Below are 27,991 nucleotides of genomic sequence, written 5' to 3' on the forward strand. Positions count from 1 at the left end.
AGGCATGAACATTTTTTTTGTATCGAAAAAATATCGAACCGTGACACCAAAGTATCGAACCGAACCGTGAATTTTGTGTATCGTTGCACCCCTAAAAAAAAAAAAAAAAAAAAAAAATATATATATATATTTATTTATTTATTTTATTAATGGCGTTTACATGTGTAAAAATGATAAACCTAATACCTAATATTATGATAAAATACTGCTACAATAAACTCAACGAGGCTTAAACTTGCTACAGTTACCATTTGGGTTTATTATATAGTAAGATGACAATTTTAGAAGGTTGCCACGCCCACAGTGCTGTTTGAACTTTTTCCACACTGACCCCTTGTAAGTGTCCCTCTGTGTAAAGTCCGTCAAGCATCCCTCAGATTTGACAGTTAACTCGCATTGAACGATCCAAGTCTGTAATTTCACAGGCAATTAACATTTATTGTTCAATCTCATTAAACTTATGCATGCCTTAAGAATAAATCTTTAGATTTTTTATTATTCCTTCTCCATAACGTCAGTTTTATGGTTTATTTGAAAATAAACAGCACAATTATAAAATACAGTCTGTGAAATTACACTAATTATAATTGTTAACTGTGTTTTGACAGCTTACTAATATTTGCAGATGTTTTATACATTATAAACACCAAACTTTCTGTGAGAAATGTCAATTTTGTTTATTCCGTTTTTTTCTCCCCATTTTGCAATTTTATTGATAATTTATTTACAGCTATGTGTATCGAACTTAACGGACAGAATGTTTCATTGCAGATTCTTTTAATTTTAAAGCATAAAGGAATGTTTTTACTTTAAAGTATCGAACACTGTAGATTTCAGGCTAAAATTGCAACTTCTCAAAAAATGTGTTGTTGTCGAATGTGTCAATTTGCCAGGAATCAAGAAGGAGAAAAAAAAAAAAAGGGAAACGATGCTGCCTCATGACTCAAATCCTCAGGCTTGCTCACACATGCCAAATGCACTCAGAGGATTGAGAGCCACCTGTTTGCCAAATGATAGACGCAACAGATGCACTGTTGCCTGACCTCTGGCCAATTTACACATGTACGCATGCACGCACACAGCTTTTGTTTTTAAGGAAAACTGCTGATACAAGAACAAACGCACACACCCACAATCACGACTGTTAATCACACCGAATACAAAGGCTACTGCGTTTTGCGCAACAATACTGCCGTTCGTTTCAATTTGCAGCAATATTAAATAAGAAAATAAATAAATGCAAGAGATTTCTCACATGTTTTTATACATTTATTGAACAAATGATCTAATCAGTTAAATTGTTTACGTGGAAGGTTACAGAGGTGGTTAGTGGCTGGCTGGAAGTTGAGGTGAGTTGGGAGGAGATGGTGGAGCTGCTACTTCAGGACCCGGCACATCCACCTGTGTAGAAAACAAAAACGTGAAAACAGAGAGAAGAGAAACTAACATTCCCAGACCGTTACATCCCCTCTCCATCCTACTTTCATCAGAAATAAGCTAAAATATCTTTTTGCATATATTTTTAAAAAGAAAGCTTCCGTAGTGGTGGTAGTGGGTTGTGGGGGCATGATGCCCACCGTGGGGGGGAATTTGGAAGAATCTTTTTGCAGTGTGGGCGGTGGTGTTTTGGCCAGCTGGAGGCAGACAGGGGACATGCCTCCCTACTGCCTGCAGCCGGCTCACAAAACGCATCCGCCCACGTCTCGCTGTTTTTATAAACCTGTTCCTGGAGAGTCCATAGGCTGGCACATACTGGGGGTGAACCAAATAACACTAATCTTTCAACTTAATGATGTAACAAATTACGCCTGTCAAAAAGGCCAGACAATTTGACATCAGTGCAAGATTCAGAGGCTTCATGAGCCTTCTGAGGCAGAAGACAAAGAGCTAGAAGCAGGGATGCAACACATAAATAACCAAAAAGTGTGCATTTTAAAAGAAAAACCTTCGTGTAATCCCAGCGAATGAACCTTAACAAGTCCATTTAGATAACTGAAGTTTCTCTCTCTGTTGTCTAGATGTACGGCGGGTTTTAGTATTGAACATGTCATCTATTTTCTAAGTAAATATATTTCTAAAGCTGCTATTAACATGAAATTCTCACTGGCTGTTGGCAGCAACTTATCCAATCCACACACACAAAGAAATCAAACCATAGAGGTCCAAAAGCACCACGCCAACAGTGAAGTTTGAAGGTGGGGACATCATGGTGCAGGGCTGTTTTTCAGCATATGGCACTTCCTTCATATAATTAGAGCAAGAATGAACGGACAAATTAAAATCTGCTTCCATCTACCAGGATGACGAAGATGAAACGAGGGTGGACATTTCAGGGAGAACATGCTCCCAAACACAGCCAAGGAAACTCTCAGAGAAAGAAAATAAAGCCAATCATCGGACCCGAATCCAGCTGATGATCTACAGAAAGAACTTAAGCTAAAGAAGGAACCCATGTAAGCCTGTTTGTGTGGAAGAACGGGCCAAAAGCTGTCATCACCATCTATCTTTGATTTCTTTGCATGTGTGGATTGGGCGGGTTGTTGCTGACATCTGGTGAGGATTTCATCTCAACAGCACCCTAGAAATATATTTACTTAGAAAATTGGTGACGTGTTCAATATTTCTTTTACCAGCTGCATGTCTATCAGAGAGAGAGAGCTGTTGCAATTCCAAGCCCCCCACTTCATACCAGCATTATGATTTGCAAAACGGTGCAGAAGAATCACCTAAAGCCAAAGGACGCTGCGGGTCATTTTTAAAGACATACTGCCATGTTGAGCAAACACAACATCTGTAATCCTCAAACGCTGCAATTTAAACTGCGATCGATCGTCACGGTAAATGTTGTAATTTAGAAAATTGTTTTGGTAGTCTGACATCATCTGATGAAATGCTGCTTTGACTTAAAACAGCTGAACAGTGAACACGAGTCACGAACATGGTGACTTTCACCGTAAAGACCGATCTACACTTCACAATATGATGTCAGGCACCAGAATGGTGACGATGCTAACAGAGTTACTGCTATCTATTCCTTTAACCTGCCAGATTCATAATAATTGATCATTAATAATCACACTTAAAGGCACAGGCTGAAATAAAAACACACAAACCTGGATTTGAAGCATTGCAGTGAATCCAGCCATTGTTTAACTGTTTAATAGTGAAGGTTTTTTCTCAGCAGTTTTTCCCTCCACATTAAGGAAAGACAGCTTTATTTCAAAGAGCTGAGCATGACAAGAACAGCCAGCCTCGGGCTGCTTAAAAGGAATGAAAAACACTCATGTGGTCTTAAAATGACGTCTGTTTGCCTCTGCAGGCTGCAGAAGAGAAGGAGAAGAGGTGCATTTGGCATGTCTGCCTGCATATGCTTTCTTATGGTGCAACATAGCTGTCCTTCAGAGATCTTCTAGGCCTCTTTCACTTTATAGCTCTTCCACTGATTAGCGGTAGCGACGTTCTGATAACACGGGACAAACGGGACAGAGCGGCTGCCCTTCGTACACCTCGTGTGCACGACAAACACGGCATGCATTAGAAGGTTGGCTGATAATATATAACAGTGACCTCCAAGACTATAAAACTGATGTGCAGCCTCTCCTGGAGGAGGTCAGCATGCTAATCCTGCGCTCTTAAAAACTCCATAAATATATGATCCAAATATTTCACAATTTTAATATCAATCCAACTCAGGTCTTCAGACTTTTGTTCTTAAAAGTGCCATTTTCAATTCCCCGAGTATCCCATCTCTGTGTATAAAATGTAGGCCATGGAGCACAGTATATCATCAGTTGCCAAATTAAGTGCGTCTATTAATGAGTACATCTTTTTTTTTTTTTTTATTACGCAATCAGTGATGCACCGAGGATGCCAGAAAGGCTGCAGCGAAATCTATTTCGCCTAGATGGCTCCATCCAAAATTAACTCATAACCTAGTTTGAATTTGCAGAATTGATGCGTCTATCTTTCAGCGCTCGAGTCAAGCTCGGTTATGCAGACGGAGCGGATTCACCTTTCGCATCAATCCAGGCGTCTAGAAGTAGAGCCTTGAACATGCAGAGATTTAAAAATATTTTTCCCTCGGATCTTCACTCGGCGTTTGTGTTTTTGATGTCGACTTCAGAAAGCAGCCTTTGTCCTTCATGAGGAGGATGAGACCTGCCTTTTCCTTGAGATTACAGCCCGCGATACTTCCTGTCTCGGTTTTTGCCAACATAATAATGCACGGTAATAAAAACAGAGTGCTAAATCCTAACCTCTGGCTACTGGACAAATACTCAACACCGTCCAGACATTAAGAGTTCTCTCTGGGCTGGTTTCAGTTCTTCAGAGCTAAAAAACAGAGACATTTGCTGTTCTTTTCTCAAACATATTTTTATTAGATTGAAGCACATTTGCTGTTCTTACCAGTTTCTCTGCCCGTTGCCTCAGTTTCCTCCAGACTGTGTGGTGAGCCTGCAGAGAGAGGAAAACGTGACTTGGAGGCACATGTAGACACAATAAAGTGCTTTTTATACATCACACAATTCTTGGCAATTGTGCATGAAAAACTGTTGTAACAGATGGACAATCAAGTGCCATTTGATTAGCTTTTGTTCCACTGCTGCAACGCTTTTAAGGATATTAAAACAGAAAAACATGGACAATAAAGCCTTTATTTAATGTGGGCTGGACTGCTTTACATCACTTTTACAGTCCTAACAATCAAAGCACTAAAACATGTATGAAGTTTACAATCATATGTCTCTCAACCTGCCAGTGTCCTTAGTATGTGCGAAGATACTGGAAGAAATTATGCAATTAAAAAAATGGATAACTGGTTCCTATATATACAGCTTATACTAAACACACTTTCTCACCTGAAGCTGCAGAGGCAGGGAGAGGCCCTGTGCTCGACGATGGAGGCCCCAGGATCCCTGTCCCAGGCTGTGGAGGGCCGTCACCTCATACTGGGAGCACAGGCCTGTTCTGGCCACCAGGGGGCCCCCACTCAGGAGTACATGGTCGCCACATCTACCAAAACGGGTACATGGTTGAGTTCAGGTAAGTGCAGGAATAATGAAAGATTCTACTCTGCCCGTCATGCAGTGCAATAAGGAAAGTTTCAGTCTACTGGTGTTTGCTCAGTGTCCAAATACTGTTACACATATTTGCTAAATGCAGAAGCACAGCCTGCAAAGTCAAAGGAGACGCAAATTCATAAACTCTAACTAAAGTTAGGATACCTGTCTCGAGTTTAATACCAACTTCAGTGCCAAATAGTTCTCTTAGTTTAAGTGACTGCTCTTAAAGGTGGTCCCGCTCTTGATATGTTACTGCATATGAGATATGCCGATATCTGGATGTTGTGTTTTCTTTCTTGAACTGTGCGTCAGTTGTATCTGTTCGTTTATTTGAGCATGCATTGGTTGCGTTGTGTGCTGCTCTCTTGGCCAGGTCTCTCTTTTTGTACTTTAAATGCAGTGTCACCTGTAGAGCATCACTGTGCCTTTGGGATTTTGAGATGCTTTCTGTTCCACTTCTTCCTGCTTACACCTGCCAGAGTAGGAGAAAATACAACAAATAAAGCATTTAAACCTAAATGAGTCGTGAAAGGAGGTACGTGGAAGTGTCAGCTGTCTACACAGCTGAGCAGTACTCAGATGCCAGTCTACCTGCTGTGTGAGAAAGCCTCCAGTGCCACAGAGGGCGCCACTTCCAGAGGCTCCCAGGCCAGGTCTTGGTGGATGAGCTGCTGGGCTCCTCTGGTCAAAGAGCGTAATGACTCCTGAAAAGAAACAGACAGTAAAACATCAGCTGATTTTTGAATGGAAAATCTCATTAAAGAGAAACTTAACATTAGCCGGATGTCACTACTTCTTACAGTAAAAACTACAACCTGCCTGAACAGTTGTAGGTTTTTCTAGAGTCACAGGGCTTTTTCCAGTCGGGCTACCAAAATCTAACTCAGCCCTGCCCGTCGGGCTACCAAAATCTAACTCAGCCCTGCCCGTCGGGCTATCATAGAAAGGAAAAATATATGTCAATGCTTTTGCATTCTTTCGCAAATGTAGCTGGGTAAGTATGTAATTAGCATTGAAGAGCCACTGTCAATGTCTCAATGTCACATGTTTGAATTTGCGCTTGTTTTTTGCTTTCACTTTCACTGTGCGTATAGAGAGCGGCAGTATTGGTGAGTCACAAATTAATTGCGCACCAATTCCTCTGACATCGTCTTATCACTCATTAGCTCACTATTCAAACATGACAAGTGAAATCTCTCGCAAACTTGAACATGTGATACAGGCTGACTGCACAGAGAATCACTGACTGTGATGTGTGTGTGTGTGTATAAAAACATGGATTTATGCAGGTATTTTAGTTCTGCAGAGCCAAATAAGACAGGTCAGGATGAAGAAGGGGCAGCCAAAGAAAAGCTTACCACAAAACAAATCAGACTATGAGGCAAAAAGAAAGCGCAGCTTTTTTTGGTTTCATGGACAAAAGAATTTCTGTGGCTGGAATATGACGAGCTAAATAACATAATGTTCTGCCGGGTGTGTCGTGAGTTTCCCTCGATATCTGCGTCAACAAGCGCCTTTGTTACTGGGACCAGTAATTTTAAGAAAGACCCATCAGAACCCATGAGAAATGCAAGAAATGCATTATTGCCCAGTCTGCAATATCTTTCCCGGAACAAACACCAATTGCAAAAACATACTAAAAATAAACAAAGCACAACAAGAAGTCCTGAAAAAGCTGTTTAGAACAGCAAACTATGTTGCACAGAGTTAACTACCATTAGCAAAATTTAGCCGTCTTTGCAAACTTCAAAAAGCAAATGTTGTAGATCTTGGTTCCACTTACCTCTTACCCGGGACTTCAGTGGAAATTTGAGATTCAGGATCTGAAGTTGTTTCCTTTACAATATTATGCATTAAACTATAATATTGTAAAGGAAACAAAACATCAATCAGAAAATTGTTCTCTTTTTTTTTTCCGGGCTACTTAAATTTATTTTGGGCTACCAAAAACTGAAGAGAGCCTGCCAGGGATTTTGAAATTTTGCGAGCCCTGAGTTGTATTCAAGAGGCCATGAGTAGCTGCCACTGCAGTAAAACAGATGAATATTCACCATCTAGGTAAACAGAAATGATGTCGGCAGCGAGTGCAGTGGCGTAATAGAGCGTTGGACCATACACGCACCTCAGAGGGAGTCCATGAGTCGAGCTGGGGGTCGAGCACCACGTCACAGCAGAAGGCCCCAGAGAGGACTGCAGGGAAATACAAAGTCAGCACAGCAGAAGCAGAAATGTCAAAGCAACATTTTCACTTAAAAAAATGCTTAAATATCAAATATCAATTTTGTCACATACGTCATTAACTAAACACTACCTTGTTTTTTTAATTATTTAACATCAGTCAACAAAGACCAGGTCAAACATCAAAACACTCGAGGTCAAACTTCTGAAGACACATACTCGGGGTCAGGGTAAACAGTGGTTTTCTACCTGGCACTTCCCGTGTGCTGAGCAGCTCCACAGTATAATCATCCTTGAAGGCGGTCTCCAGCACCTGACCCAGCAGGGCAGCGCAGGAACGCCAGTACGCCTGAGCACAAGACAAGAGGACAGGACTAACACTCAAGTATTCACTTATTCTACAAACTGGCTTCCACGTCTTTACTGGACTTGCAGCTCTGATGTTCTGTTGTCAACAATATTTTCTTTTCTCAAATAAAAGGTGTGATCCTTCAGCAGCAAGCTGAATTTATGAGAGAACGTTTGTCTGTTAAAGTACCTCGTTGACCAGTGTGGGGTCGTTGTCTTTAAACGTGAGCAGAGTGAGTGAGCAGGAGTGGGTGAGGGGCTGGTGGAGAGGCCATGGTTCTCCGTCCACAAGAGCCAGAGCTGAGTTTGTCACATGATGCTCCGTCAGATCTGAGAGTGACAGAGCGTTTGTTTGGAGTGTAACAACACGTTATTAACACGTGCAACTGAAGCTTACGGTGGAGAATTTATAATCGGTTTGTTCTTTTCACTCACGTCTGGCGCAGCTCAGCGGGGTGGACATTCCTTTGTTCATGACGAGCAGCGCACCGTCCAGCCCGGGGCCCTGCATGGACACCTCAATCTTCTCGATGCGGGGGTACAGAGCTCTCTGCCTGGCCTGCTCTCTGGAGAAGACGGCGTTACGCTGACTGCGTACCTCAGCCAGAGATGGACGCTGAGCTGCCACAGCGGATGCAAAGCCTGTGGATGGGCAGGATGGATGGAAAGAAGAACTTAAAGGAAACCAGAGTGTAAACGATCCTGTAATGTGAGGAAGTTGAACACACGACGTACAGGTAGCAGGTCTGCCGTTAATGGTTAATTGAAGTGAATTATCTATGTTATCTATATGTTGTAATTTATATTTTATTTCAGAGGCTCTTTCGATGTCGAAGATTGCCGACTCCTGCTTTAGACCTTTATACAAATATTTATTGTACAATTATTTAAGGAAACAAAAGCTAAGAAGTAGACTTTTTTCATCATCATCATTATTATTCGTCTGCTGTACCCAACCGTGACTCCAAAACAGAGTTTTAGAAATTTGTACCGTTATACACCCGCGCACATACAAGGCGCTTTATTAGGTACACCTGCTGTCACTGAGCTGGACCTCCTTTCACCGGAAAAACTACTATGTACTTAACCTGTTCCAACACATCCCAAAGCTGCTCTAACATTTCTTGCGGTGACCCTCCTGTTTCCAGTACTTTCTCTTTACAATATAAAACCGTAAAAAATATCATATTTTATTGTATTACTTATTTCTATGACAATTAAATCCAGCTTTAAAGGAGCATTACTGCAGCTTACAGCTGTCACAAGCCTGACCAGCTACATATGCTAGTGCTACACGGATAACAACTGGTACTCACGTCGCTGGAAAACTCGACATACGGTCCTGCTCGCCATTTTCACGACTGTTCCTACAGCCACGCAAATTTTTTTTTTTTTTTTTTTTTTTACCGCAAACAGATAAATGTCTTTTACAAACGTCTATGGTTGAAGGACGCCATGCCTGACTCGTGTGCAGCGCATATTTAGGTCCGTAGAGGAACTGATGTTTTCGGAAGCTAAAGTTCCACGTGTAAAACGACACGCGGTTTTAGCTTACGACAGCAGGTGTCGCTGCTGGCAGTAGTTTCAAAGAAGCTAGTGTAATTTTGTATTAAGCCAGTCAAGAAAATATATCGTTTACTGTGATATTTTTACAGGCACTGTTCCTAACATATGGTGTCTAAGATGTATTTCAGCATCACTTCAGCTTCCATACCTTTCTAAGTGCTGAAAGACTTTTCCTCTTATTCTGATTGGAGGGAATCCAAAGTTATGATCCTGAATCTGGAGTCTCACATGCCCCCTTAGTTTCATCCTCTTAATGGACTCTAATGGCACTCCAAATTTGACAAATGCCCGCTGGATTTTTCAGGACCAGAATCTGCAGTAAGCGTTGGCACTAATGGCAACCGGCAGGGGCAGTAGCACAAGGACGACCAGCCAGGGGAACGCAGACGCAGGACCAAAACATCATAAATCATCTCGACGCAGGCCAAGGCAGTGCCAGATTACTGCTAAAGAGCAAAGCTGAAAGGCGGCTATGTTTTCTCAATGAGTGCAAATCTTATGACCTCTGGAGGTTAACATGAAAGGAGAGCGGTAACTTCAAAGACTGGGGAGGGGAAAAAAAAAAACAAAGGCATTTTTTGATGACACACAAAAAACCACGATCCAACAAAAAACACACACGACACAGTTGTGCATAAAGATTTATTATTTTGTTGAAAATAAGTGTTTCTGACATTGAACCACTAACATATCCGATGTGACTAAAGATAGATGAGCTACACACTGACACTGATGTTCACTTCGTACATTGTAACAAGGCATTTGTATCATCTGTAAGGTGTCTGCAGAGTGTTGGTACATTTTATCGACTGACTGACTGACTGATTGATTACCGTCTCTTTGGGTGCGATTGATTGTACTCACTTGAGAGTGTGACAGTACAACTTCGTGCTCACGTCATCCACAGTTATTATCTGTGACATGAATGGGACATGAATCCCCCCCTAAAGGTGCGGCCTTTTTTGTTTGTTTGTTTGTTTGTTTGTTTGTTTCAAACACATTCGTTCATCCTGTCATTCATTTATTGTTAAGGTGGGCCCTGCTTCCAAATGCACCTTCCAGTAACGACTCCTTCACAGTGGTGTTAACTTATCTCTCCGGGTACTCGGTGAATGGCCGTTGCACTGGCAAAAAAACCAAAAAAGTGCAAAATAGAACAACAAGCAGAAGAAAAACAGGACAGATAGAACTGCTGAGCACGCCGAGCCGTCCTCCCATGGACCTATGGCTGCTTTCCCAAAAGCATTTAGCACTGTGGTCCTCTTTGTTGATGGCTTTTAAGATGGTTTTTGGCACCGCGCTGCCTTTGGGAAAACCCCGGGAATTCACTCTGGAATAATCAGCAAAAACCGTGATAGTAGCAGGAAGGTCGTGTGTTTTTGTTTTTTGTTTTATTTTAAGAGGGGAAAAAAATCCCCTCTGTGTTGGAGAAGTAGTGAATGTCAAAACTGAATTCCCCTTAACCTGCTTTCTCTGCAACTTCCTACATTTCCCAGAATCCTCTAGGAAGCAGCTAAGAATAGTGACACCAAAAGTGGGGGTTTGCTTCCTTTAACCCTGCCCCCTCTCCAATCTTCAAGTTTGTCTAACATGAATACATTTGGACTCTAATTTCTACTCCTCTCCAATCCATCCACCAATCACTCCTGCTCCACCTCCCCTCCGACATTCAGCTACTGTATGCTACAGGCGGGGCAGCAGGCCTCTCTCCGGTCCGGCAGAGGGCAGAAGTCCATCTGCCTGACGATCTCCGCGAAAAGCTCATCCACCATGGTCTTGCTCTTGGCCGACGTCTCCATGAAGGGGCAGCCCCAATCCTCAGCCAGCGCCTGGCCCTCGCTGGGGGACACCTCCCTCTCATCCTCCAGGTCCACCTTGTTGCCCACCAGAACCACCGGTACCTGCTGGTACCTGCAAATTAAGAGAGAAAGTGACATCAGTGGAATTGCGCTGCCTTCGCCACCCCGCTGGGTGTCTTTTGGTACCGACTACAGGAACTTCTTAATTCCTACGGGACGAAGAAAGAGAGGGAAAGAGCCATAAATGTGGCTGCTTTTGTGTGTGTGAGTGTGTGTGCATTGTTGGCCTACATACTGTATTTGCTCAATGCGGAAACAATAAGGGGTTTGAAACAATGCACAATAGAGAGGAGAGGAATAAACCCAGCTACACTCAGCTTGAGCTTCCCAGGAGACTCCTGCCGCTCAGCGGGCATCCGGTACCAACAGGAGGTTCTATCAGAAAACCGCCATCATGAAAAAACCCAACTGATGGTCCATTTATTGCTGAATACATTACATATGTGTTTGCATGGTGCGCAAGCTGCATATTTTAATGGATTCCAATTCTTGTTTAAAAATCGTTAGCTCTGCACTTTGCACTTGCACCATTTCCATCGTGCACTGAGCACGTCTTAAGGATCAAAAGCTTTCTCCCCCAACGCGTGGGGCTGACAAGCCCAGTCCTCTTCCCCTCTGAGCCATCGATACGAGGAAACCAGGCTGGGGAGAGTAATGGAATAAGTTATTGAATAATTGAATAAAGCTAATGTGCTGCTCTCACATGGGAGAGACATGAACACTGGGGCACTGGAAACAACTATTTTCTACTTCATATTCATCTTTGGCTATATTTGATGCTTGTTACTGCTGTAAAAACTCCAAGGCTTAGCATGAATTTATAAAGAGCCGCGTACATTACTTCTGGCTTTGAGAAGAGGCTGACATCTGTAATTTGGTAAGTAACTCCTTAAAAGTGCACTTTGCTCAAATCACACACACACACTTCTTCAAAACAGCACTGCCTTCATTCAGTGGGGACAGACAGACAGTGGGTCTATGATCAATATTTCATATTTTGTGAAATGGCCTGTGAAGAGGCCGAAGGAGAGCTCAAAGGAGAATGAACTGGACTAATATTCATCAGCATGAAGCAGAACTGCCAACAAACGCTCATTTTGCTGTGTAACTGTTGCTGGATCTCTAAAAAGCAACTACACTCACTGGCCATTTTACCTATTAGCTGCTTTTTAATGCAAATGTCTACACAGACAATTGCATGGCAGAAACTTGACGCATTTAGGCACGCAGACTTCGTCAAGACTACCCGAGCATCAGGATGGCAAAAAAAGGTGATTTAAATGAGACTGGTGGTGACAGACCATCTGGTCTGAGTATTCCAGAAACTGCTGATCTGCTGGGATTTTACTACAGGATGGTCTGAAAAAAGAGAAAATATCAGCAGTTTTCTGGGCGAAAATGTTTTGTTGATGTCAGAGGTCGGAAGAAAATGGCCAGATTGCTTTGAATTGATAGGACAGTGACAGCAACAGTGACTCAAATAACCAGTCACTGCAACCAAGCTATGCAGAAGAGCATGGGTTACAGCAGCAGAAGGCCACACTGGGTGGTCTTCTGGTGGTCTTGGCACACTTTGGGCCCTTTAGTACCTCGTTTATTCTGTACCACAGAGAATCTTTGGGAAAAAGGGAGTCCAACTCAGTAATAGCAGGGTCTACAGAGCATTTGCTAATTGGCTCGTAATAATTATTGGTTGCAGTTCCTCAAATGGCCACTTGACGATTCCTAGGTGCACTGCCGCTTCACTGAACCAGACCTCTGTGCTGTTTTTCTGAATGCAATCATCCCGTTATTGCACAACATGTCTCTACTCCATTTTCCACAGTGTATGGACGCAGCTTGCTAGAGTTGATGTCAATGTCAATGTGACCATCTTTTAAATACAGTGACTTATCGCAGTTTTCCAAAGGTGGCAAACTGTTAGCACACTAGTTGCTACTTCACAAACAGACACTTATATTATACTTACATGAAGCGGGACCCCACTTTATTCAAGCAAAAGATATTGCATTTCAGTTAGATGCCCTTCATGTTTCCCGCGATTAAATAACTACACAATATCAATTAAAGTGGGTGTATATTCTCACAACAGGTAATAGCATAGACTACCTAATAGCCTTGGCCATCAGTCATTCCTAAGTGCTTTCCCAGCCTGCCTTATTGATCTGCTGGCACTATTGAGAAATAGGCTCTTATCTACAAATTGGTGGCCCGCTGCCACGCTGCTCAGCTGGGAGAAGAGCTGAGCAGCGTGGAAAAGAGCTGGCAAACGTTTCAGCGAGCTTACAGGGGCCAGAGAGCTGCAGGAAATGAATGCAGGCAGCAGGGCGGAGGACACTTATGGACCTGCTCGAGTGTCATTCAGCAAAGGGTTCTGAGCTCGACCTGTATCTGCACCTCGTTTTGGATCTCAGAAGCTTCTCCAAAGAGCATTTCTTTTGTCTTAATTGCCTATGAAGACGCTTCAAACTGTCAGACAGACGAAACTCATTCCACACAGCCGAAGACTTCCTTCCCTGCAGCCTGACATTTTCCCTAACAACAGCCACACTGTACAACACAAACGCACGCACGCACACACATGCAAAACAACAGCTGACCTCAGCAGGACAACCATCTCGCATGGCCCGTGTGTTTGGAAAGCTGGAATCTAAAGGGTGTGAAGTGTGAACAAGGAGAGTACCGTGGAGACAAACACAATCTGACAGCCTTGCAGGAGAAACTCTATATATATCTACAAAGACACAGGGAGAGCCAGATTCTCCGGGGTGGGGCGGGGAGTTTGCACGGCGACTGTTTATTGCAGCATCGAACTACAAGCCCCTCCTCATCAGATGAGGGGGGAGCAGCTCAGCGCACCGTGGAGAAAAGTTGTCCCACAGGGATCTATAGGCCGCTATCACTCCTTATTGACTAATATCTCAGGAGGTGTTGGAGTGAGAAGCTTAATGTCTTTATCTCAAGCATGACTCTTCACTATAGCTATGTGCTAACTGTGCTCGCTTTATTGAAGTGTTCATTTGCTTTTTTATTTGATTGATAAGACATAAAACAATGAATATCTCTGTTTCCACGTGATGCAGTGTAACTCGGTCATGGGTCCTTCTACCTTTGGGGAAGACCTGACTTAATTTAATCTACAAGTTCTACTAAATCCTTTAGATTAGGATTTGGATGATTAATAACAGGTAGAACAACTCTCTTTGACGACTGCTAGGGTATAAACCTAATTTCTCTTTTCTGAACGTTGTCATTCTGGCTGCTTGCAGAACAAAATGATTGGGTGCGTGTCAGACGTTAGTGAGGGTGATCGGTAGGGATGGGTACCGGTTCTGACATAAACGGTAGTAACCAGACCGAAAAGCAGCGCACATTTCGGTGCTTTATTTCGGTGCTTTTTTTTCCTGAGCTGTGATACACTTTAGATTCTAGCCAATCATTTTACGTTTCGAGGATAGTAGGCGGGTCCTGGTACGTACGTTCTTTTAGAGCAGAGCTACAGATTAAAAATGCCCAAGGCGAAGCGGTCAAAAGTCTGGCTGCACTTCACAGCAAAATATGCAAACTCAGCAGCCTGCAACAAGTGCTTTAAGCTGATACTGTGATACTGTCAAAGGAGGTAACACCTCAAATCCGATGAAACACCTGGCGATGCATAGCGTTTTTTTTAAAAGCCGAGAAATGCGCCGTATTTGATAGCTTGCTGCGAGACCTCACACCGAGCACATCTACTGAGGGTGTGGTGCCTGTTATCGGACCCGGAGTTAGCAACATCCTCCAAAAACCCGAAGAGTAGAGTCCTGGCCCCTAGCCCTGCCAGTGTAGCAGAAATGATGAGGATGATGATGCAGCAGCAGCAGCCGTTCTTCTCTGCGTGAGTAGCTTAATGTTGTTTGTGTGTAATTTATGTTGAATAGGCTAACCACGTTATTACATTAATGCATGTAAGGTGAACTAGCAAACACCATCATAGTTACATGCGGCTGTCTTCTTGTTTGATGGCAGATACTCCCTTCACCCTGGACAAAAAGGCTAAAATGACCAAAGAAAAAGTGGAAAACAGTTAAACATGAGAGGTTTTTGGACAAAGTTTGTGTTTTTTCCATTGTTTAAGCACTGCTTCCAGCCAAGAGTGATACCATATATGCCACATAGCTGCTAACATTGTTATTTTTTTACAAAAAAACAGCTGAACATGAGAGGTTTTTGGACCAATTTTGTGTTCTCCATTCTTTACGCACCGGTTTGAGCACCGTTTAAGCACCGGCACCGTTTCAAAAGTACCGGTTTGGCACCGGTATCGGATAAAACCTAAACAATACCCATCCCCAGTGATCGGCTTACTGAGGTTATATACTGATATATAGTGAGGTCACAAAAAACGACATTACGGGTACGGCTGAGGTCGTCAAATGTCGTTTTTACGGGAGGAAAAAGGTTAAATACTGTTTTTAAAATACATATTTTGTGCTTTTATTTTGAAATTTTATTTTGAAATCTTTTGAAAGCAGCTATAAAAACCCGTCCTTTAGCCTTTTTCAGTTCACTGTAATGACCCAAAACCCCCATATAAGTATAAAAGACCAGTTTCCCAGTTAAAGGCAACTGTTCTTTTTTATTTCAAAAGAGGAAATTCTTATTTATTTTTTTATTCTGTACATATTTTTAGTTATTTTAATTGAAATGTATCTTATTATGTTTACTTGGATGCATAACTTTGCACTAGTTTAAGGTTTAATATGTCGAGAGCATCAGTGAGGATTGTTTTGTATAATGCCTTGTGTTTACACACAGCAGCACTTTGAGCTAAAAAGTGAAAGTCCGTCTATATCTCTGATGATCTGCGTACTATCAGTTTTTATGACCCTCTTTGAGGAATGGCACCCTTCATGCTCTAAGCACTGTCGTCTTGGAGCATGAAGTGTTTGAATCCAGTCCGGGACTTTTTGCATGTTCTGCGAGGGTCCTCTCCATGTACTGTGGCTTCCTCCAACAGTCCAAAGACATGCACAGTGTGGTTAACTGGTGATTCTAAATTGCATGTATGTGTGAAAGTGAGTGTGAATGGTCATCTGCCTCCATGTGATAGCCCAGAGACAGACCTGTCCAGGTAGTACCCCGATGGCATTGATAGGGTCCAGCCCCCCACCACCACCACGACCCTGTATTGGATAAGCAGAAGAACACGGATGCATGGATCTGTGACAGTTATTCCAGTTATCATGATACAGAATGTCCTCATGACTATTGGAGCCTTAACGGTATGTTTACCAGTGTTATGTTCTTCCTGAAGTGTTATTTTCCCGGCTGTATAAATATAAATCAGGAGAAACTAACAAACGCTTCTGACTCGTTCCTTTTACAGCACTTGGACACTACCTAGTATGGGGATTATCTGCACAGTTGGAACGTGTTGGGATTGGTTGGCTGAACTATACAGTTGTATAAATGTGCAGATTTTAGATTTATAAACAGAGCATGAGAAACAATGCTAGAAATATAAAGTGGCTTAAGATAGCTTAAAAAACTATACCGATTTATTTTTTTTTAAAGTCTGTATTGATGTCTAAAATATTGCAGCATCCCTATGATGCACGTATAAGCCTGAAATAAAAGTTAGACACAAACGACTTAATGCCATTCACCTCTGCAGGCTGTTATTTCAGCTGCTGGCAAAGAGGCAAACACAAAACGCACCCACCCACCCACACAGAGAATCAGCGTTTATTCCTCACATAAAAAAGATGGCCTCCACATTTTCCATTTAGCCTCGGGGTACAACAGACTTGTTAAGGCTACCTGCTGTGCTAAATAGCTTCAGTGACCTCACTTACCTTTTGTTTTCGTTTGTTTTGTTTTTTTACAGGGCCCACAGCAAAAAACACTCATACAAATTACAAAAGAACAGTCAGACATCGCCTACACGAAGCCCTCCAACCCTGCAGCCATCTCTTTGCTCTCTGGATCTGCTGTTAATTACCAGTTGTAGCAGCAGCAGCGCTGTGTGACAGCCAGCCACGTATCTACATGTAGAACTGGATAGAGAAATCACACAGCCTATAGTGCCCACACTATGTGAACTCCCAAAGGGTGTGTTACTGCTGGAGAACAAAGCTTTGGTATCTAATGATTCTGTAATGCCTCGGTATCATGGAGGAAAAACCGCAAACATTCCTGTGATACACAGGCAAAGAGAGGGGTCTGCACAGCAGATGGAGAAGGTGTTATTTTAAAGATGAAACCCCAAGCTTCATTTCCACCTTTAATGGTGCAACAAAGCTCCCCTGACAATCTTCTTCTCTGTTCAGATAGAAAGACATTAAAAAAGGATGTGAGTTCACGTGGCCAGTGCTGCTTTGTGCTATTATACCTGCTGTTCTGGGCACCTAAATGACAACAAGACTCCCAAAGAGAGAGATAAGCTACTGCAGGAAAGGCTGTTAATAAACCTATTATTAAAAATATTCCAGTTTCTTCCTTCATTGTGAGTGTTGAGCCTGAAAGCAGTATCTCAGTCAAGCAGCTAAAAAGAAGCCAAATGGAAAAGACTGATCTGCACTTCCTCTTTTGGTCACATGAGGCTGATCCAAAAATAAGTCCCCAAAGACCTCGATGTTCCTCCACAAACATGGGGCAGTGGGCTGAAATGTTTCTGAGTGGACCTGTGATTAGTAAGAAGTTCATTTAATTGGCAGTTTTATATATAATGCAATAAAGACTCTTTGCAGGTTCTCGGTCATCCAGGTCATGGTAGTTTTAAGACTTCAGCTCAGTTTTGGTTTCTTACCCCTCCCAAGTGCACACCTGAGGCTGTCTTTATGCTATTTACCTTAGCAATATGCTGGGTGTCCGTGTCTATTTACTCTAGAGGAGGCTGTGAAACTTTGTGCAATTATTCAGAAAGGAGTTGATGAATTGGTAAAGCTCACTTCTGTCCCATGACAGCTATATCGAGGTTGAGTTGTTGAGGGACTTTTCTGCCAGTAAGCATTATTGCTGCAGTAAAGCTCTTTTAGCTGCTGTTAGCCCCTGTTAGCTGCTGTTTTGTCACTGTTACCTGTGACCTACCTACTTAGTGAAACTTCTTTGAATTGGATCGAACACTGTTGGATAATAAATAAATAACAAATAAACTTTCATACAATGTATATGGTGTGTACGACTATAATGCTTATCAGAGAGAATGTCTGATTTTTAAGAGACTTGAGCCTAACATTACCTGGCATGATGTTAGCTTAGAACCAGCTGCTGTTGCTTAGCCAGCTCGTGGTCAGCTGTCGCATGGCTAAAGTAATTGCAACAATATATAAATAATTAAATAAGCATATTTAAGCATGTTTTCATGTGTTAAAGCTCTGACTTCAGTTCAGGATATGAGGCAGAATGGCAATGTCCATTTAAGATGACAGGGCAACATGGCACCTTCCACAAACTTGCTTGCACTTGCTTGAATGTATTTTTGTAATTGTGAATGTAATCCCAGCTTTCTCTGCATAGTAAGGAATCAATTATAGCACGCTATAGGAGTTAGCATGACCTGTCACCTGATATGTGTATTACAAAAGGCACAAAAAGCAAACAAAACAGGCCTCCTCTTATTCACAGCCCTGTTCAATAGCACTCCTAGTGGTCTAATAACACTACAGGGTGCCTTTAACATTAGCTGTGCTCATGCTATTTGTACAAGTCAATTTAATACATCTTGAATGGCTGCATTAAACCCATCAATGCTACAAAGCTCTGACTGTTTTTCCCACTTGGGAAGCTGGCATCAATATGTGCAACATTAGAATGATTTAAAACACTTCAATAACTGCAACATAAGAATGCAAACTGATATAATCCATCCATCCATCCATCCAATTCTATTATCCAGTTGAGTGCCAATGCAAGTTGGACTATGCTGCAGTTAGTATCTATAAACAGAGACTTGCAGGAGCTGTAGGTGAGGAACTAGAAGTTTTTGGTAGCAGGTTTCTGGTTTATATTTACAGCCTGAATAATATTGACCAATCACAAGCTTAATGAACAAAGATTGGCACACACGACAGGGAGCTTCGGCCTGGATACCAGCTGGCTCCACGGGAAGCCCCGTATCACTGGGTGCTATCCCAAGAGATCGCGTCATCACATGATGTTTTCCTTCAGTGACACTGAAATGCATATGCCTTGCAGACTTTGTTTTTTTCACTCTGTAAACATTCCCTTAGGAAGTAGAATGACATCACTGTTTACCGGGTTCATAGCTGTGGCTCAAGTGATATTCATCTAAATATAGGAAGGTCCAGATACACATCAAGGCAAAGAATCTTTTGTAACCCTGAGGGATTAAAAGATAAACCGGAATGAATGCGAGATGATTCACAAGCAAGGAATTGTAATTTGCTGCACAAATGGTGTTTACTTTAGACTTTCCTGATGATGTTTGCTTTTTTTTATTGTACTACACTCACCTCTGGGCAAACTGGGCTTCACTTTAAAGTGGCTGGTCATTCCCATTCCATGGTTCTACCTTGACTGGATCAAGGTAGAACCATGTGTTTTCAGATCCCCTGAATGAGATAAATGGTGGCACATGATGGAAACACTTAAGCAAGCATAGTGCAGCAAATATGTTAAGTCTATAAGACCAAGCACTTTACTGGTGGCTATCCTCAGAGAGCTGGCTACTTAAACATTTCTCTCCTCACTTATGGGCGATGCTAAAAGCCTAAGGAAAAAAAGTGGCTTTGTACCTACACCAAAGTGCCCCCTGGGAAACGTAGTTTTGGTCTCTCCACCCTATTCCCACTCAGTGGTGCGTGCTGCTCACCTCCTGCTATTAGACACAGCATCAGTGCAGCGTGAAAACGCAGCTCCAACACTTTGAACGTGCTTCCTCCTCCTGTGCCGATTAAACTATAAACCTTAACATGCAAGCGAGGAGATCATTAGATTGCGAGGAGGGCTACGCCCAGATGTTGTTATCACAGATAGCGACTTAAACGGGGGTTTATGTGGTTAGACTAAGACCGTGCTGGAGCGTTCAGGGGGGTAAAGCTTATCTGCCGTGGTGTTTGTTAACCTAAATATGCACAGAAAATTGTTCACATATGTGAAGAAAAGCTGCTATACATCAAGTGTCTTTGTATTTAATGTATTTCCTGCTTCTCTTCACCTCTTCTTTAAGTCAACACTGTAATGTTGATGTATATGTGGCGCCAAAGTCGTGTCAGATGGTGACCACATGTCAACTTCAAATGTGCTCATCTGAACACATTTAAACAGATTTTATCATTTATAGTGTGGTTCAAAAACTAAATTAGCTGTTTACCCCTAACTATTAGCATTTCTGTTCCCCCTTTTTTAGCTAACCTTACACTTAGCAATTCATCATGTTTAGTGACCACTTTCTGCATTGTGTTTAGCAAACAAACTATTTAGACTGTATACTTTTAGCAAAGCTTTAAAAGTGTAATTCACACTTTAAGATATAATTTGAACTTCTAGCTCATGATTTCAGCTAGCTATTTTGATGTGTTAAGCTAACAGTTTCGACTGTTAAGCCATCCCTCTTATTTGAATACTTTTGACATTTTACCATAGGTTGTTTCCAGCAGCCAGACGTTCTTATAATATTTTAAAAGAAGCAATATTTCTCCAGTCTTTCTATATTTTCTTTGAGCTATGGTAGCTTTTTCACTAGTTTTCAGTCCATTCGTGTACCTGACTGCTTTTGTTAAGCCACTTCACATTGACCTATGAATCATTCATGCATTAAAAAGGCACATAATTTTTCTTCATTTCTTTAGTGGAATCTACAAAAAATGCTAAAGATAACACAGGTGGAAAGACAGAAAATAACATTTTTATACCAATAAGGTGATTCCCAAAGAGCTATTAACTGAAAATGGTTGGCATATTTCAGTATGGTGTTCAGTGTGCCCTTAAAAATTGTGAAGAAACTGGACAAGTGGAGAACAAAAGAAGTAGCAGCCTAAAAAAAAATCTCCACTGACGCCTGATCAGAAATGGTTTCGGTGGGAGGATGTATGTTTAGAAGCCATTCTTACGGAGGGGAAACGTGGAGAAAATGCTGATTTATCCTTTTCCGCTTATTCTTGTCAGGGTCGTGGGGGGCTGGAGCCTATCCCAGCTGTCTTAGGGCGAGAGGCAGGGTACACCCTGGATGGGTCACCAGTCTGTCCCAGGTCGAACACATAGAGACAGACAACCATTCGCACTCACATTCACACCTATGGACAATTTAGAGTTACCAATTAACCTAATCCAAATTACACAAGAACTGGAATGAAAATCAGTGGCAGTTTGAAAACTCGAAAAGTTTGCATTCAAATCAGTGTCAACATATACAGTGAATATCAAGAGAGAGATACAAAATTGAGCGTGTACAGCTATTTGTAAAACACAGGGGGCTTTGTCATGGTTTGCTCTGCACTCAGCCAGTGGTGTTAGAGATATTGTCTGGACACAGAAAAGAATAGAGCAAAATGCAGCCAACTTCCAAAGAAAGAGCTTTGAATGTCCTTCAAGAAGCCTGGAGAACTATTCCTGAAGAACTGTAAAGACTCGGTTTTTGCCTAATATACTATACTTCCATGTATATTAGCACGTTTCAATAAATCGCTGCACCTATTTCCCATTTTCTACCAAAATATAGAGAAATGAGGGTTGGCTTAAGACTTTTGCGTAGTACTATATTCTAAATGTTAGTATTTCAACCTCTAGCTAGCCACACTTTTAGCTAATCACGTTTCACTTAACAGAATTTACAAGTTTTTTTGATTATACTTTTAGCTAACTATTTCAGAATATTAGGCTAACAGTTTTAGCTGCTTAAGCAGAATTTTGGCAAGAAATTCTGCAACAGAGGTCATAATATTAGCTCACAATTTTAGCTATTAGCCACTTTTTAGTTTAGTGAGATATTTTTTAATGGTTACCCTGTGTTGTCCATTAATTTTAGTAAACTGTTAACTATGACATTACATTCGGGTTTTCTTTAGGTTGGGTAGTTGATCTGTCATACAACGAGTGGACTATGAGACTATGGATTCACGCCTCCTTAACCAAACAGCATATCTCACTTCTTGTCCATGCTTGGCACATGGAAAGCCTTGCATAAGCATTCTGGTTTATATGACTGCCTAATGGAGGCCCGATGTCTTCTTGGCTTTCAACCCAACACAATCCCATTAAGTTCTGGTGAGTGGGCACATACTATATCTCTGTGTGAGGCTCATTGTTACTGCTGCTGGCTCAGCAACAAGTTTGGGAGGAGGGAGGCTGTTTTTCTAAAGACAGCTAATGGAGAGCAGGAGCCGATTGTGACGGACACCTTAACGAGATCAAGTAAACAACCGAGTAGATCTTGCTAGTACTTCTACTTTTGTCACAGACTGTGACTGACCACCGTTTCTAGCCTCACTGACCATTCAAGTTCACACAGCATTCACACCTAAGACCAATTTTAAGCAGCTATTTACAATCATGCATGTCATTAAGAGTGTGAGAGGAAGCCAGGTACAGCGAGGCACAGGGAGAACATGCAAACACTTAATTTTTGTGTAATAATGTCTCTGCACAAAACTCAACAACAATATTATGTTTTCAAGTCTACTTAAGGGTGTTTTACTTATCTGCGGCTTTGCACATACAGTAACAAGGCCCACTTCAAAGCCAGAGCAGTGTGAAATACAAGCATGAAATATTTATAGGTATACACTTGAGGACGGCGATGGCTGCTGCAGTGTGGGCAGCCGCTTTGGGTGCTGGGGCACTTTTTTATCCATCATTACTATTAAATTAATATAAAGGAGTCCCCCCGCCCCACCCCCACGCATTCGCCATCACTGTGCATCGTCAGCTGTGACGCTCTCGAGCTTCCACTCGGCCTGTGACGTCCACACCACAAGAGAAGCACCGAGTTCACTCCTGGGAGGCAGATGGAAAGCGCCGCAGCAATACTCTACTGGTGAAATTATAAAAGTCACAACACTCATGTTCAACAAGCAGAGAAGGGGGCGATATTAAGTGTAATGAAAGGATTTTTTTCTTTTCTCTTTATGATGATAATGAAGTGCATACACACCCCCCCCCCCCCCTTCCCCCCAATGATGATGCTCATGTAAGACCACTGCATGAGTCAGAGCTCCTATCTCACTTTGGTTTCCGTCTGCATGTCTTCTTCGCTGATTTAAAGTGGGGCACTGTTAGTGGGGATTTTTGTTGCCCTAACATAACCACACCTAACACTCCCCCATCTTCACTGAACATCCATGAAAAGTAGCATCAATCGCTCGTCTGTCAGCTGCTGGCATCAAAACAACAACAGCTATAAAACGTTTTTCTATTGAAGAAGTCATAATGATGCGCTTTTGTTGGGAATAAAACAAAGAAAAATACGTTTCACTCCAGTTGCACCCTGGAGTCACAGGCTCACACATTTACACAAGACTCTGAGCCAAAAAAAAAAAAGAAATTCCAATGTGTCACTACCGAAAAGGATAGACCACAGCCTTTCTCCCACTCTCTCTCACTCCCAGGCTGTGAGATGAGCTCAGGGGATGTGTTGAGTAATGGACTGAGCTGATCAAAGCCGTGCAGAGTTAGTCATGTGTGAGAGACGCAGAGAATATCAAACCCTGGGAGAGTTCAGCGGGTTGATGTGTGACAGGTGAGCCGCAGCTGGGCTCTTATGAAGAACATATGAGCGGGATGCAGCTTCTCACGAAGGACTGGAGGAGAGCGTGGGGGTGAGAGAGGAAGAGGAAGAGGAGAGAAGACATGGAGAGGATGGCAGTTTTGTGATGTTTCTCAGCCTCAGTTTAAAATGAAAAAAAAACAACAACAACAAAACACTGATGTGTGTGTGTGTGTGTGGGGGGGTTCATTACATTTATAGAGGCCCTGGAGGGGCTCCATGGGGTACTCCAAGCATGTTTACTGTTAAATGTGACTGTTTTATTTATTTGAATCAAGGTGTAAATATTTATTATCATATCCTTAACATTCCTTCACCGACACAGACAACTTCCGGGGTCCTTATTGCCCCAATATGGCTATTTAAGGCCCCTAAGACGGGTTTTTTTGCTGCCTTTTGTCTGTGGCATCAGAGCATTTATTTAGAATTACAATGAATTACAGCAAACTGGAAAGCCTCTCACCTTTTCACCCTGATGATCTGATCTCTCATGGGTTTGATGTCCTGAAAACTTTGCTGGTTGACCAGGCTGTAGACCAGGATGAAGCCCTGGCCGTTTCTGATGTAAAGGTCTCTCATTGAGGCGAACTGCTCGGTGCCGGCCGTGTCGAGGATCTCCAGCACCGACGGAGAGGAATCCACCTCGATCTCCTTCCTGTAGAAATCTTCAATGGTCGGGTCGTACTTTTCTATAAATGTCCCGGTGACAAACTGGACCGTCAGCGCGGACTTCCCCACCCCGCCGCTGCCGAGCACCACCACCTTATACTCCCGCATAGCGCTCCCGCGGAGTTAAATCCGGCATGCAGAGAATAAAGTGATCAGCAGCGGATCAAAGAAACGCATGCCCGTGCACAGCAGCCCAGACTCACGCTACAGGCATGACACAGCCTCCGGTAAACGAGATGCTCTTGCAGTTATAGGCGGCCGAATGATGCTGGAGCATTTAGCCCTGAGATGCACAGCCACACTGCCTTCTACTGAAATATTCCCACGCTATCTTGAAGGGACACCATTCCGGAGGCATCCATAATGCAATAAGGCGTCGGTGCAGTTAAAATAAGATCGGCTATTATTAGAAACAACTAGACGGCGCATCTTTTTATGTGCCGACAAAATAAAAGGCTAACACTACATTTCCCCTGCACAGTGGGGTACAGTGGAGTTAAAGGCGAAGAGCACTCTGGCTTATAGAAGACAACAGTGCTGGGAATCCACGCCTCTGGTGTGCTTCATCCACTGGATGCTACTATTTCCTGGAAGATATGGAGGGAGATTAGTGCCACATGGCAACAGGGAGCAGAGCACAGATGTGATGGAAAAGAAATAAGAGAGGCTGCTGTGACATAATTGTTTTTGACCTCGTTTTAAACGGAAATATAAGCTAATCTGTAAGGAATGCTGTCAGCAGCCAATGAGAGGCACAAGACAAAGCCAGAGGCTTGGACTTGGTTTGCAGCACATAATTTCTCAAGACAGTGTCAACATATGATGCTTGACTCTGAGCTCTTCTGAGGGATGTTAACTGAAGCCTCAGGTGAACTAAATAATTTGTTAAAAAGGTGAACATGTCAAATTTCCACTCTGCAATTTCAGTTTATTTTTATTTCTATGGCACCAAATCACAACAACATTCGCCTCATGATGCTTTATATCATAAGGTAAAGGGAATAACAGAGAGAAAACCCAACAATCAGATGACCCCCTGTCAGCAGACACTTGGCAACAGTGGGAAAGAAAAACTCCCTCTTAATAGGAATAAACCTCCAGCAGAACCACTGTATAAACACATAGTAAGTCTTTTAAAGGGTTTCCATTTAAACGGCATCTTAGAAGACCAGATCAACCAGAAGGGGACAGTGCTAAGCACAAATGTGAAGGTTCTGCATAATGCACTGTGATTGAGCACTTAAACAATTTTCCTACACATTTAATCCTTTAAAGGTTTCTGAACCATGCCAGAAAAATCAATTTTCTAAAGAAATGTAGATTCTGCTGAACCTTTTAACAAAAAAGTAATTAAAAATATTAATTTGCATTTATATAAGTTTTAATTTGTCTCATACTTGGTACATCTGGCATTTTTTATTTACATTTATTGCTTAAAATGTATCGTTATTAATTTAGGTTTTTATTGGAAAACTAAGAAATCTCAAAAACTCATGTATCAGATATAATACACTCAGAATTAATGGTTTAACCACTCATGGTTAAGTGTGCCCAGGGAAATATGAGTGGTGCAGGGCGTGGAGGCTCTTTTTTTGTCTTGTATTGCAGGAAAGCACTTTGGCCTGCCAGTCTCTGGAGCCATAGTAGCCCATGTCTGTATATTAGCTTGTGTTTTGGATTTGCTAAAAGAAAAAAACAACCTGCTGCTGGACTGTCAACCAAGCATCAGATATCAATGGGTGTAATAACTGTGTAAAGACGTGGTGCAAGACAGGAACAAATAATCTGGACAGAGGCTGAAATTCAAACAAATTTTGGGGGCATTTTTATGATGATTCTTTTTACTTTCTTTACAGTTAATCTTTGTCACCATGTTTCTGCAATAACCTGTGTTTTTTATTTATTATAGTTTGTGTTAGCTATACCCTCTGTGATTACTTTGTTCTAGTTGTAGTGTAAATATCAAGAGCACTAGAGAAGGGAGGCTGTGTTCGTGTCATTTGTTCAACGAGGACTGCAGCTCATCGTAATGAATTTAAGAAGGCTATTATCTAATTAGTGACACATGATAAGCAGCTGCTGAGAGGCCCGTCCACTGCTGTCATCAAACGGCAGTTAACTACACATTACCATTGTGGTACTAATAACCCCTCATAGCTGCTTTCCCCCTTCAGAAAAGCACTACTCCACTGCAGTAACGGGAAATGGCAGAAAATAAATAATGGAAAAAGCGCTTACTTGTCCTGCTCTTGGGTCCTCTCATTATGTTTTATCAACTCCGGCAAAAACTTCATGCTGCAACTCTCAGATGTTTTAATGCACGCAGCTTTATAATCTCTTTTCATGAGAGCTGATGTTTATTTGCTTTTAAGGCAGTGGGCTTTAGGGACCACCAGGGGCCCTCGAGAGGGCCTCTAATAAAAACTCTGGGTAAAGCAGGATGTTCGGCACTGCAGTAGACAGAGCTACAGTACTGTTACTACTTAGAGCAAACATCTCTGTGGGTTACTGAAGAGAGAGTGTGACACAAACGAGATCCAAAGCAAAAATCATTACTTTAATTTTCTTTATTTCTTTCTTTCAATAGATTTTACACTATCTTGCTGGAACCAAAGAAACATTTGACTATAGAAACATAAAGTAGCACAAAATATATGCAAAAAAAACCAAAACATTTAAAAATGTTTACACTGAAACTAGAAATCTGACGTGGGTCTTCTTGTCAATTGGTTTTCATGTCTTGACTTTGTTGGTGAGGTACACTGCAACAATGATGACACAGGCAGCCACACTTCTTAACCTTCAGTCTCTGGTATAGTGTCCTCTGCTGGCTAAAGCTGTGAATTGCATGTTCCATTGTAAGGCAATGGGACCCAAACGATTTCACTCACAGATTTGGGAGACAGGAAGTAAAGATCGGTGACTGTTTGCTCTGCTGCAGTCTCCTCTCACTTTTGGCCTTGTGACGCATACGTTAGAACCTTAAAAAAATGATTTCCGATATAAAGATTCATAGTTCAAATGAAACTCTGAAGGGATTTGAGAAGAGAAAGAGAGAGACCCACTTAGGTCTGTTTAATAAATTTCATAAGAGCTCTTTAAAACATAAAACCTTAAGTACGATGGACTCAAGATAAGGCAAAGTGTTTGGATAAGTTGAGTCTGCTCAGTCGGCCAACTGCTCAGAAAGTGCTGTTACCATCAGTCAATCATTGCCAACACAATAAAAAAAAAAACATTTCAAGAGAAAGTCCATACACAGGGGGCACCAAATAAGGACATTTTGTGTACAGACATTTTTTTTTATTCACTAGAAACATTCAGTACGTTATAATTTAGTAAGAAAAGAAAAGATTGTTTTCTCTCATGCAACGTGTTGAATTGAAGTCATTTACTGGTAATATCTGCCATTTACTGATGAACAGATTTACCCTTGAAGGAAGTGAAAAACAGAACAGATCAATAAACAATATGAAAGTGCAATCCTAAAGACTAGTGATACATAAGCCTCGAATAAAATGTATCTGTGTGGAACCTAGAGGTCCTTTGTCAGGGGGAAAGTTGAACATCTTATTAATTTATAGATTATTTAGTTCTTATATTTA

General features: G+C 41.9%; 2 protein-coding genes across 2 annotated transcripts; both read right to left on the reverse strand.

Annotated features, from left to right (window-relative positions):
- Nucleotides 1-1,260: 1,260 nt before the first annotated feature.
- Nucleotides 1,261-9,069, reverse strand: mrpl39 (mitochondrial ribosomal protein L39). Its single transcript, XM_085348949.1, has 10 exons — nucleotides 8,906-9,069; nucleotides 8,025-8,231; nucleotides 7,780-7,919; nucleotides 7,491-7,590; nucleotides 7,186-7,253; nucleotides 5,655-5,767; nucleotides 5,470-5,535; nucleotides 4,860-5,013; nucleotides 4,408-4,455; nucleotides 1,261-1,401 (listed from the first exon to the last, which is right to left on the reverse strand). The coding sequence occupies exons 1-10, from the start codon at nucleotides 8,940-8,942 to the stop codon at nucleotides 1,327-1,329; spliced, it is 1,008 nt and encodes a 335-aa protein (XP_085205075.1). The 5' UTR covers nucleotides 8,943-9,069; the 3' UTR covers nucleotides 1,261-1,326.
- Nucleotides 9,070-10,828: 1,759 nt separating this feature from the next.
- On the reverse strand, nucleotides 10,829-24,494 carry LOC146608670 (ras-related protein Rap-2a-like). Its single transcript, XM_085348950.1, has 2 exons — nucleotides 24,181-24,494; nucleotides 10,829-11,066 (listed from the first exon to the last, which is right to left on the reverse strand). The coding sequence occupies exons 1-2, from the start codon at nucleotides 24,492-24,494 to the stop codon at nucleotides 10,829-10,831; spliced, it is 552 nt and encodes a 183-aa protein (XP_085205076.1).
- Nucleotides 24,495-27,991: the final 3,497 nt, after the last annotated feature.

Source organism: Diplotaxodon limnothrissa, linkage group LG23 (assembly GCF_057381915.1).
Source record: "Diplotaxodon limnothrissa isolate DT_005_m linkage group LG23, D_limnothrissa_male_GT1.1, whole genome shotgun sequence".
NCBI lineage: Eukaryota > Metazoa > Chordata > Actinopteri > Cichliformes > Cichlidae > Diplotaxodon > Diplotaxodon limnothrissa.